The sequence below is a fragment of the Elephas maximus genome, chromosome 5 (assembly GCF_024166365.1).
Source record: "Elephas maximus indicus isolate mEleMax1 chromosome 5, mEleMax1 primary haplotype, whole genome shotgun sequence".
Taxonomy (NCBI): Eukaryota; Metazoa; Chordata; class Mammalia; order Proboscidea; family Elephantidae; genus Elephas; species Elephas maximus.
In genome coordinates, this window is record NC_064823.1 from 159,537,590 (window position 1) to 159,550,502 (window position 12,913).

Here is a 12,913-nt window from a genome sequence, read left to right on the forward strand (position 1 = left end):
TCACAGATGTGTGAGGGACCTAGGCAAATAGGACGCGACGAGTTAGAATCAAATGACGGTGGCTCCGTCGCGGGAGCGAAGCCCGAAGCCCGGCGCCTGCTCTTCCCCGGCCCTCTGGGGACCTGGCGTCTCTCCCCAGGCGGCCGATGTGAGCAGGCGCAGCAGGCTTTTCGTCCTTTTTCATTTGTAAGATTTCCAGTTTCTGTCTGTTGCCCTCGGTTCCTACATGGTGTTGTTTTCCTTTTGACATAGATGTTCCGTCTTTAAAAAATATTCCAGCCAGTTTAAATATGTTTAACTGTTTGTTTTATAGAGTGTATCTGTCTCAGTTCCGTGTGGAAGGAGGCCGGGGATAAATCTTAAATAGATCAATATGGAGGATCATTTGGTAGATTTAGCTTCCCGCCTGGCTCTGTTATGGGGTAGGTGTAATCACCCGTGCCTGCTACATTCGTTAAGCTGATAAAAATCCTTCGCAAACTTTTAAATTGCCTGCTGTTTAATTACGTAGCTAAGATCACTGGTTATTTTGTGTCATGTAATTAACAAAATGTTAATTTTCTACCAACTAGTAAGTCAGAAAAAATAATCTTCAGCATCAGTCTATTTAGTATTATCAGCAGTGTCCCTTTATTACCGTTTTTTTACTGAGGCTATCTGTTTCAGAGGCTAAAACCTCCGTATATGGTCGCTGCTTTTTTTCCTCCCCAGTCATGAGTCCGACGTGGCAGCCGCGGATGTTTTAGCTTTGGGCACGTCCTAACTCACTCACAGAAGTGGACACCAGTCTGTTTGAACCCATACAGGGTTCTCTGTCTGTGGTGGCCAGCCACACCACCAAACGTTGGTCCTCGGTGTAACACGCCTGGAAGCTGCCCTCCCACCCTGCCTTGAGGGGTGCGGAGCCGCCGGGTGGGTGCCTGTGGCCAGGGCAGCCGTGCACCTGGAGGTCTTAGCCGTTGAGTGAGGCAGAAGCTGTCTCACTTGCCACTGTGCTGGGAGAAGCTTCCTGGACGCTGCCAGAGCTGTCCGTGGGTTTGGTTTCCTGTAGGTGAAAAGGACAGAGGCAGAATGCACGAGGAGCAAAATGTCTCACACGTCAGGCACCTCCAGGAGGAGCAGGAGCTAAATCACCGACCATCAGGGAGCCTTGGACCGCAGCAGTGCCCGGTAAACAACCTTCCCTGCTGACGGGTACCCTCCATCACGGCTGAAGGCCAAGCCGCCAGATCCCCGGGAGGGCTGAGAGCCAGGGCTGGGGGGCCGGCAACCCAGTTCTCGCGAGGTCAGCCCGAGAGGAGCAGGAGGCTGCCGAGGCCTGGGAGCCTCTGCGTCCTGCTTCACCAGAAGGCCTGGTGGAAGGGCCGCCCAATGAGTGTGCCTCTGACACCTAGGCTGCCCTAGGGGCACAGCTGAGCCTGCTCGCCTGCTGGTCCACCAGCCTCAGGCTGCTGTTCACGGCTACTGTGAGCACTGCCACCTGCTGGGTGGGAAGGAACAGGGACAAGAAGCAGATGGCCCTTCTCCCATGTCTGGGTGCAGTGTATGCGTGTGTTGGAACCCTTCTATCCACATGACTGTCCTTTCCTGCACCCAAAGTCGGCGTTCTCCGTGGAGCTTGTAGGAGGGTTGAGTTGTTAGACTTGGAGGTCGCAGGTTGCCCTGACGAGACAATTACACACTCTATCGGATGTGATGTTTTATGTAAAGTTTGGGTAACCCAAGTGATAACTTAGCTGCTTCCCTCACGCACACCACTGAAACCATCCCCTGTGCAGGGGAACTGGTTGCCGCCACCACTCAGGCCGTGTTTTACCGCTGACCCCAGGGGAAAGCTCTGTTTTGCCACACCCAGGAGTGACAGGCCCTCCTGGTTCGAGTTTACCAGCATGGGAGCAGTGCAGACCTGGCCCCTCAGCTTGGGCCTGCCCTGTCTGGCCGGCTGCTCGGCCAAACCCAACAGAACTTGTGGCCTGGCCTCCTCGCACCACCTCCCAGCAGGATGGACCAGCCTTTTGAGTCCCCGGGCCCCTGTGGTTGCTCGCCCAGGCCTGGGTCCCAGGAGCACCGTGGCTGGTGAACCCACCCCAGGGACCTCCTGTGGACGCCGGCATCTCCCCATGGAGGTTTGTTCAACATCTCATTTCCATTACTGATTTAGGTTAGATTAGCATCGAGCCTCGATTGGTAGAAACCTTCTTCTCTCTTTGTTTTCTGATATTACTGCAAAAGCGTTTTTAATGAATTTAGATTCTATAAAAAGGAGTCATCCTGGAAAAATCATTCGCGTTAGGATGATTTTCAGAGGTTTTTATTTTGGAGGCAAACATGCTTTCTACGAAGCCGCGTTTGCACTGAAGCTAGTTTTATTTTGGCCAAGCCAGCTGGCCTTCCGGCTGCCTGTGAGCCAGGCCGCCTGCCGTGGTCAGCGTGGTCAGTGGTCAGCGTGGTCAGCAGCGCCGGGAGCGACCCCAACCTCTGTCCTCTAGAAGGTGCTTCCCTGGCAGCCGCCCCGTAGATGCGCATGAGATATTGGCCTGGTGGGGTAATTTGCACGGTCTTGCAGGGAGGGCATTAGCATATAAATAGCAGATGCAATGACGACCATCACAGCTGAGTACATTTAATTTTTAGTTTATAAGATAGAATGGGTTTTTAAATGCATAGCCATCAAGCCTGCTGAAAGACAAATGAAGTTTAGAGTTCACTTGTCTGACGGTGCCTTACATCATTTTTTTTTTTTTTAAAAAGGGAAACAGACACACATAAAACTGAACAAAAGTGATTTCTTGGGTGAAAAGTAATTGAGATTGCGCGCCAAGTTAATTAGATCGTACAGAATTTATTTAATGGCCCAGCTGCAGTCTCCTGGCCATGCGGTCTCCGGCGGTACAGGCTCCGCAGCCTTTCCTCTTCCCCTTCCCTGTCCAATAATTAGTACCATCACTACATGCCCTCCGTAAACTGATTGCATTGTATATTTTAGCCATTTTATTGCTTGTTTAATTATGATCGCAGAGGCTCATTTTTCTAAATCCTTTTAACCGTGGGTGAGAATCAATTTGTATGAAACCAGCACGGAGCCTGAGGCACGCCTTCCCAGGAAGGCCCAGCCCTGCCACTGCACGGTCACCATGCGGAGCAGCATCCCCTCCACATTGCTCGGCCTTCCCAAGGCTCAGGTGCTTGCAGGTGGCCCCTGACCCAGGCCGGGGAGAGCCCGAGGGGCGGCTCCTGCTGCCACGGCCCTTGGCCAGGGAAGCATGGGATTGGCCAGCAGAGCTGCTACCCGCCTGCCTGCATCTCTCCTAGGCCACGGACAACTCCAACCTGTATGGGAAGGCATGGGAGACTTAGCTCTCAGGAGGGCCGGGCGCCTGGCATGACAGCGGGGGAGGGGTCTTTTTTGTTTCTCATGCAGGGTTTGTTTATCGTGATGAGAAAACTCACTTCTCAGGTGGATTAAAAGTAAGCTGCTCTTGAGGAAATTTCACAAGTCGGATGTCATCTTAAAAATGTGTCCCCAACTCTGGATGGCCCCCTAGAGAATGAGATTTTCAGGACGGGCCTACAGGCTCGAGAGCAACCCCTCACAGTGCCCCCCCTCCCCAGGTGGCCTCGAGAGGGTCGCCTCCAGGGGAGGAGACCTGCCCACTGCTGGCACGTCTGTTCCCACAAGTCCATCAGGGCTGGCCTTGTCTGATGTGACCTTTGACCTTGAGGGGAAGGTTACCCCAGCCACTGCCACCATTGTGAACCATTTGATTGCTTTTTTCAAGGTGGAAATGGGTCTCTCCTTGTGGGCAGGACCACTTTCTGGGGGAGGTCTCGTGAGACATGGTCCCTGGGTCAGTGACAGCGTTGTCTTTATCCTGAACAGCCACTTGGATGTGATCCTTAAGCAGGCCGCAGGAGTGTCCCTCTGGCTGTGCCTGCCCCTCAGCACGTCAGCACCTGCTCTGCGCTTCCTCAATGGGAGACAGCCCGGTGTCCCACGTCCATGGTGGAAGTTAACCACTGTAGGCTCCGGGACAGCCGAGTTTGTCCCAGGTGAACGAAAACTGGAAAATGGAAGCTTTGAAGCTGAAGTGTAGTGGTACCTTAAGTCGACGTAGTTTTTAATGGGCTACCCTGGCCTCCAAAGAGCTTAAAACTGAGTATGGAAAGGGACTGCCCTGGTCAGCTCTTGCTAAAGAGGAGGAAGGCCTGGGTGTCTTTAGAAGAAAGGATTTGCCTGAAGGACCTGGCGGGTGGCTGAGTCCTTAAAAAGGCAGCAGCTTTTGTGGTGGCAGATGTGGGCCAGGCCAGGAGACGGGGCTGCTTCGGCCGGGTGTTTACAAACGAACTAATGAACCTGCCTTCTCGTGAAGACAGCTCAGCCCAGGAGGACAGCCTTATCAGTGCTAATTTAGGAACAAAGAGGAGCCTAGCACTCCAGATTTAGTCACAGGAATAAACCATTTTAGCTGGGGAGGAAGAAGGTATAACTCCTAATAGTTAGCTAAGCAGTTAAATATTTTTTAGGAAAAGGAAATGGAATGAAAGTCCCCGGTGAGATTCAAGGGTGTGAGCAGTAAGCACCATACTTTATGAAAATGACCCCCATATTTAAAATCTGGCGTTATATGTTATGCATTGTAGCACCAGGCCCACATCTACCTTTTAGAAAATTAAAACACATAAATTCTGTTTAGTGTTTGATACGCACAGCACGAGCTGTGAGCCATAATGCCCGAAAACCTTGGCTGCTTTGCACCTTTCATAAATTCCTGGGTAGATTCTATACAAAAATAATTTTCAGGTCCGCGGCTCATTGTTATTCAAACGTGATTGATCGTCGTCATTTGCTCAGCTCGGGAGTTAAGTGCCCCTGTCATTTCCAAAGAGTATAATTGGGACGTTTCACAGGTCAGCGGTGGAGACAGGCTTCCCTTTTGATCAGTGTTAGACTGATAACAAAAATTACGGTTCCCAGTGATTAATGTCTCCTGTGGCTCCCAGATGCACAGCCGTGGGTTGTGCCCAAACAGAGCACATTTGCATCTGATTATGCCTCTCAGGGCAGGGGCTCCTCACCATGGCATTCTGGGTGCAGCAGGTACAGGCTTTGGTTGCCTGGGCCCCCACGGCAGTCGCACATGTGGACAGCCTTGCCATGACTGGCAGGCAGCAGGGACGGTGAGCCGCGTCCTGCGAGTTCACAGACTGAAACCGAATGCTGCCTTGGACACCCACCTTGAACTACAGTGGGTTTGGTCTGTGGTGACCAGATGGATTTGGTCTTAGGGGGTCTTGGGAGTCTCCAGTCTTTCCTATATTTAGGAAACAGCCACATTTGTACATACCTTTGAGTCGTCTATAGAAATAAAAGCACAATAAATTGTACACCTGTAAAAAGTTGAATTGGCAAAAGTTCTGTGGTAGATATATTTACAACCCAAAACACCCATTGCCATCAAGTCAATTCTGACTCATAGTGACCGTATGGGACACAGTAGAACTGCCTCATAGGGTTTCCAGGGAGCGCCTGGTGAATTTGAACTGCCGTCCTTTTGGTTAGCAGCCGCAGCTCTTAACCACTACGCCATCAGAGTTTCCATATATGCAACAATGACATAAAAAAAAAAATAGCCACTTAGGCTGCTTCTGTACAACCAAATACCTCATTGGATGTGGTTCCTTGGTTTGGAGGTTTAGGGTCATTGTGTCATGGGACATCCCAGTTAAATGGCTTAATAACGTGTTTAGTGCTTCTGTCCTACCTCCTAGTTCGTTGTGTAGTGCCTGGGTCTTAAAAGCTTGCAAGTGGCCATCCAAGGCACAACAGTTGGTCCCTGTTTACCTGGAGCAACAGAGAAAGAAGAAGAGTCAGGAACAGGAGGAAGAAATGGACGTGTGGCTAACTGCCTCCGTGAACAACTGTCTCCTTTGCCATGAGACCAGAACTGGATGATGCCCAGCTGCCGTTACTGAACATTTGACCAAAGATTCAAGGGAAGAATCCTGATCAAAGGGGGAAAATGCAGAACAGAACTTCAAATTCTCAAGGACTCCAGACTTTCTGGAGACGTGGAGGCTGCGTGAACCCCTGAAACTATTGCCCTGAGAGAATCTTTAAACCTTAAACCAAAAATGTTCCCTGAAATCATCTTAAAACCGAGCAGTAGTTTAGCTTAACAGGTAAAAAAAAGTTCTGCCTTGAGCATTACGGTCTTTTAAGAACTGTCTTTATGGGACCAAATTGATAATGGCAACTCGAAAGATTAGATAGGAACCTGAGGGAGCAGTGAGTTTATGTTAATGAAGGAAGAACAACTCAGAAAAGCAAAAACCCAACCCTGTTGCTGTTGAGTGGCTTCCGACTCATCAGAACCCTCAGAAGAGGAGGGTGAGAATGGTGCACAACTGAAGACTGTGATCGGTGTCGCTGAATTGTATGTGTGGAAACTGTTGTACTGGCGTATGGTTTGCCGTGTGTATTGACAACAACACAATAAAATTTAGAAGGACAAAAAGAATTATTTGTGTGAGATCAAATTGACAAGGGCAACTTGAAAGGTTAGATGGGAGCTTAGGGGACATTGAGCTTAAGGTAATGGTGCGGAATAATGTGGAAAAGGATAGCGAGAATGGCAGCTTGGAGACTGTAACCAGTGTCACTGAACTGTACATGGAGAAATGGTCCACATGGTGTATCTTTGGCTGTGTATATTTTCACCAAAACAAACAAAGGCGTAGTTAGCATGGTTGGTTAAGTTTTTCAAGGTTTTGCTCTTAGACTCTTAAAAGGGCCCCGTTGAACACAGGGAAGGGTTTTTCGTTTTACAGTCATTGGTGTTGACCTGACAGGTGTCTCCCCTTCTGGATATTTCCTTCAGTGGACAGGACGTGGCTGCAGAGATGACTGCAGGCAGTATTAGCCGTGGATGTTCTGATGCTGCCGGGTCCCAGTAAAGAAAGCTGACCCCAGCTGTCCCCATGCTCCTCTAGCCCCTGCCAGGCCCCTCCTGGTCCAAGGTGAGCCAGGTGGTCTGCTGGCCTCCCAGGTGGCTCAGAGACTGAGGGCGAGAACCGGGTATCCTGGCCAGGCTGATGTGTGTGTGGTGGGCAGAGCACCGAGCCCCAGGAGTTCCCCAAGTAGTTTCGGCAGGAGGTGGCGGCATCTCTTCTCCACTGGGACCACTCAGGAAGGACAGGTGGCTGGTGTCCAAGGGGGAGTGAGTCCCATGGAGGAGGCTCTTGCTCACTGCTGCGCCCACCCCGCAGGCCTTTCCCGGTCCTGTGTGGGGAGTGCTGCTTTCCATTGGTCACTGGAAGAATCTGGGGCACCAGGCCGGTGGGGGAGGAAGTGGAGCTGGGACTGATGAGGGTGTTTGTGCCGTAAGCATCTGTTGGAGCAGGACCCTGCCCGAGGATGGTGGCTTCCACCGTTTTAAATGTTTTAGAGGCCCGTCTACAGTGAGTGTGGTAGCCATAGGCACTGGGTCTCAGGTTCCAGTGTGTGCCAGGAGGCCTGCTTCAGGGGGGCTGGCAGCCCTCGTGGGGCCTTTACAGCCCTGGTGCCTCAGATGTGATGGGAGCCAGGCACAACAGCCCTGCGGAGTCCCGGGCTGGGGTGGCCCGAGGGGGCCGCTGTGCCCACTGGGGTTTGGGTAGCCCTGCTCATGGACCAAGGACTAGACAGGGATGGGGAGGAGTGGGGGGCAATGAGAGTGGTTGGGGGGCCTGGGGAAGGTCTGGGATGTGGGGGGCGAGGTGAGGATGTGGAAAAGGGCTGGGGTGCGGGGAGACACAGGTTTTCTTATGTATGAAAAAAGGACATGTGAAATGTTCAGGTCTTCTCACCCCAGCAGGGAGCAGGTGTCTGTTACCCAGGCTGCTTTCCCCCCATAATTTAGCTCACATGTCCCCACCAGACTGACTCTGACCCAAGATGGCCTCAAAGGGAAAATTTCTTTCCTCTGTGTGTGTGTTTAAGGATAAAATACTCCAGAAATGCCTGTCACTTCTTGTTTGGATATGAGGTACTGGGCACCTCCAATATCTGAGAAGGGTCCTGAGGGGTCAGTGGCCTGTCCCTGTCCCTGACCCCTTCTGTCCTCAGAACAGGGCAGCTGCTTTAGATTGGTTCAAATCTCCCAGTTACCTGCAGGCTGCCTGGCGAGATAGGTCGCTGTTGCGTAAGCCACAGGGAAGCTTTTCCTTTTATTGGCCTAAAATCCACTGTTTTATTGGGCACTTTTGAAAAAAATAGTGTTTATCTTCGGTGAAGCTCTGAAAGAATGCTCATTTTATGCCCCCGAGAAGATGACAGGTGTGAGGGGGTGGTGGAGTTGAGTGTGTTCGAATGTGCGGTTTTACAGGTGGACTGTCAAAGGCACCCCCAGGTGTATGGAGCACAGGTGGAGAGGTGGTACTTAGGAACAAGGATAGTCTTGGAGACCATCGTAAGGTGCAGTCCCATGGTAGATGATGCTTACACCCTGGACTGGAGAGAAAAGTCCACCAGAAACGGGACTCTCAGGGAGCTGCCCGGCTGACAGCTGTTGTGGATGAGGCCCGGGGCTTCATGTGTACTTGGGGTTGTTTCCACAGACGGCAGCCCTAGGGGATGGGAGCGAGGACGAGGACGAGTTTGTGGAGGTTCCGGAGAAGGAGGGGTATGAGCCCCACATCCCTGACCACCTTCGGGCAGAATATGGTGAGTGCCAAGGGTGGTAGGAGCCATCAAGACAGACCCACCCCAAGGGTGAGGGCGGAGGTGGGCACAGCCCAGGGAGGGAGGATCTCAGTGGGGTGGGAACACAGCCGAGGGAGGCGTGTTGGTTATGGGGGTAGCACAACTGAGGGGTGCAGCTGTAGGGAAGGGGAGCCTTCGTGGGGATAGGACCTGTGGCCTGAGGGGGCTCTGGGCAGGGCGCGGCCCACCAGAGGCACAGACATGGGCCCGGGGGGAACAGTGGTGAGTGTGAGGGTAGTAGCTGAGGAGGGATGGGTAGTCCCCGTGGAATGGTGGGAGGGAACTATGCGGGGAGTCTGCTTTGCCTTGTGGCCATGACTGGCATGCCTGGGGGTCCAGGTGCTAAGTTCCTGACCTGTGCCTCCCAAGGGGTAGGGACTTGGCACTTGGGGGCACCCCCTCAATCCCCGCTCATGTGGTCCTGGGATCACCGCGGGCCTCAGGAGGGGTGTCCTGCCTCACTATGCTGAGGGATCTTATCGGCACTCTTCTCATAAAGTGGCATAATTTTTCCTTTCTTCCCTGGTATGAGCCTGGGCTGGGTCCATTCCTGTGCCTGCCTGCTGTGGGCACTTGCTTGGGGGGTGAGCCCCTTCACAGGCATGGGCTTCTGCTGGGCGATGGCTCCTGTCCTGGCTCCCAGCAGGAATTTCTTTGTGTGGATCTGGTTGTCTACATAGAATAAGGGCCACAGAGGACCCCCCACACACAGGCCTGCCTGGTGCTCAGGAAGGAGGTGTCCTGTACTTGGGTGAGTGGCCTCCAGGCACCTCCTGCTCCATGGGCAGCCCTGCGTGGGAAGACATGCTCAGCCCTGGAGGAGGAGAGTCTAAAATCATGAGAAAAAGGCTCCCACAGAGCAAGACTGCACCCCAGTGTCTGACAGCATCTCCTTAAGGAAAGGTGGTGGTGCTGGTGGGGGGTGCTTTTGGCTGGCCTGAGGGTGGGGTCTTCCCAGCTGGAGGGAACCAGTGGGTGGGTGGAGAGGTGGCTCCCCATGCCTCCACAACCCTTCTCTCTGATTCCCTGTCATAGGGGAGTGTCACAGATGGGAGGACTCTTTATGTTTATGGAGTCACAGTCTGAACCCAGGACACCTGCATACCCCGTAATATGGGGCAACGTGTCCCTCCTCGCAAAAGGCCAAAAAGGGCAAAGGTGGCCTGGGACTTACCTTTCCTATTGAGAAAAATTTTTCTTCCAAAAAAAATTCTAAAAGTTATGTCCTTCATCTGAGGATAGTGGCCCTCTGGGGGCTAATTGGTGGGACCCAGGTCCCTCTCTGAAAGTCTGCTCAAGTATAGGGTGCATGGGGGGAACATTGCTTACAGCCAGAGGAAGCAAATAAAAACAAGGAGGTGGTTTTTGTGGCGAATTAGACAAGTCGATTTGAATTGGAGGCTGTAAGATGAAATGTAAATTTGTTAAAAGAATTTAGATGATTAGGCAACTCAAGTGTGAAGACATAACCCATTAGGGGTGTCATGCCAAATTAACATGACCAGACTTTTAACCACCTTCCATTTGTACAGTCCCTGTTTACTACTGCACCTGCTGTCTGCGGGGTTTGGGGGCCGCCTAGCGAGTGCCGTGGTGGAGTGGCATCCTGGGGTTGGACAGGCTGAGCACCTGGGGTCAGCATGGGTTCTGGATCTGGGAAGGGGGCCCCGAGCAGGGGCCTGCTGGGTGACCCCTTGCTGGGTGCCTGCCTGCGTCTGGCCCCTATTCCAAACAAGGGGTGTAGTGAAGACTCAGGCCTGCTTGCTGCCTCCAGGGGTTCCCAGGCAAGCCAGCGATGGGACACACACACACGTAAGAGCCCTGTGAGGCTGCCCCCCAGTCCTGAGCTGGCTCCCGCCCCGCTCAGCCATGCCAGACCCTTTCCACCCAGATCCTCAGCCCAGCTGTCCTCTTGCCTGGGTCTCCCTGCTCTTGTTCTGGCAGCTTCTCTTCCTCTAGGTCTCCCCCTGGCCGCCTGGGCCATCCCCCGAGCCCTCTGGTTTGCCTCCTTCCCGACACCGGAAATCATCTCCTCGTTTATGCTCTCTCTCTGGCTAGAATGGGAGCTCCCGTGGCCAGTGGCCTCCCCTAGGCTGGCCACTGCTGCATCCCCACTCTGAGCACAAGGAGCCCAAAGGGGCTTAAGAAATTTGTTAGGTGCAGTAACTGCCCTTTTCCGTGCCCAGGGTTGTCTTTGCTCCCCTCCCCACCGGGCTCCCTGCTGCCCTCAGCTGGATGAGGCCCTGGCCCAGCCCCTGGGGAGGCGCCTCGTTGAAGTGGGACCATGTTAGAGGCCACCCATGCCCAGGTCCCGGATGGTTGGGACGGGATAGGCAGGGAACAGCCTGCTCGCGCCCCAGCCACTTCTCTGAGTCCCAGAGCTCGTGTAGCCCAGGGTGGTGTGGCAGCGCTGGCCTGAGGCCATGGGTTCAGCTCTTGGGCAGGTCTGGGGCGACCATGAGGCTGCAATGCTGTGAGGAAGCCCAGACCACACGGAGGAATGTGCGTGGGTTGGCCGTCCCAGCTGAGTCCAGCTCTTGGGTTGCCCCAGCCCCAGCACTCCAGCACCAGACATGTGAGTGCGGACACCTCTAGGCGTTGCCAGCTGCCAGCTGTTCCAGTCTTCCCAGCTGAGGCCCAGGTGTTATGGCGCAGAGACACTCTGTCCTTGCTGGTCCTTTCCTGCCCCAGAAATTCTGTGACATGAGCTGATGGCTGTGGGCTCCACCCCTACACTTTGTGGGGTGTCTGTTATGCAGCAGCTGATAACCTGGTGCACCCTCATCTGTGTTCCTGTGACACTTGCACCTAGCTATGGCCCTCTTCAGACTGCTTCATGACCATCCACCTTCTCATGAAGGCTGCGTGTGTGCAGGCTCCATCTTCCTAGTGCCCACCACAGCGCTGGTTTGTCGGCGGGGGGGTTGGTGTCATCGTAGCTCTGTGGGGAGCAGAGCAGGGCAGACAGACCCTGTTGATTTCATATACCACTAATTCACCCGTTTCTTCGAAAGGCTCGAGACATTTTGTACTTAACCTGGAAGGAAATCCTAACAGCTAATGTGGCCACGGCCTTCAGTCTGGGCCAGGTACTGTTTAGCTGTTTACTAAGTGGCATGGGTGGTACAGGACTGGGCAGCCTCTTGTTACATGCCATGTGGGGTGGCCGTGAGTCGGGGGGCCTACTTGACGGCAGCCAACAACAACAATAATGAAGCTGAAAATGGGTGGACAGTTAAGAACATGGGCGGGCATGCACAACACCAACCTGTGCTGAGGGCTAGAGGACCCAAAGGAGAGTGGCCTGACCCTGTAGGCAGAGGCCAGAGGTAGAGCTGATCTGGTGCCCCAGCCTGGTGGGGCCAATGTCCCAGGCTCAGACTGCACCCACCAGGCAGCATCACCTGGGCAGCAGTCCCAGAATGTGGATTTTTAGCTTGCCTGGAGGTATTTGCTCAGGAGACCCCCCTGCCACCTGGTTGAGATGAAGTCAGAGCCCTTCTGGGACCTTGCTGGGAGCCAAGGGAGGAGGCACTTGCTCCATGGGTGCCCTGGGTACAGGCTCCCTGCTCAGAGATGACAGTGTGGGGAGGGCTGCCGGCCCCACAACTTCATTTCTGCAGACACTGGGCAAATGCATGGGAGAGCCCAGGAAACAGCTGGCAGCCCGGGGCTCTGCAGGCCTGGAACCCAGGCGGTGATCAGACTGCTTCACGGGTGAGCCAGCTCGTAGCACTGGTTTATATTCCGCCGTGGTGTTTTCAATTAATGCAGGTGAGTGTGAAGTGGTTGGATTTAGTCTAAATCCACAGGCCGAGGGAAGCACTGCTCTTTTTCTTTCTCTGAATTTGCACCGAGGGGCTTTTATCTTCCCCTTAATCCCGCCATTTCTGTCAGGACATAATCTCTTTCTCAAATTTACATTTTAATTACAAGGCCAGCTGAACTAGGTAAAATCAATAATGGCAGCACACGGCAGCCTAACTTTGCACTGCAACCCCAGCCTCTCCACTTCCTCCATCGATCTGCCACGCCGGCACTGTCTGCGTTAGCGCTCCGGGCAAATGGGTACCACTTGGTCAATTTAAACAAAAAGGAGATTTGGACATTTTTATGATTCTCTCTAAGTGTGGCCTGGGGGGGTGGGATACGTTTGAGCCCTGAGGCAGTACC

At 53.4% G+C, this 12,913-nt stretch overlaps 1 protein-coding gene across 4 annotated transcripts in view; it reads left to right on the forward strand.

The window, feature by feature from the left end:
- UVSSA (UV stimulated scaffold protein A) overlaps nucleotides 1-12,913 on the forward strand; it is a 57,550-nt gene that overhangs the window by 14,508 nt on the left and 30,129 nt on the right. For all 4 annotated transcript variants that reach the window (XM_049886574.1, XM_049886575.1, XM_049886576.1 and 1 more), the window contains one exon: nucleotides 8,596-8,701. In XM_049886574.1, coding sequence (XP_049742531.1) covers nucleotides 8,596-8,701 — 106 coding nt within the window. The remainder of the gene's footprint in view (nucleotides 1-8,595; nucleotides 8,702-12,913) is intronic.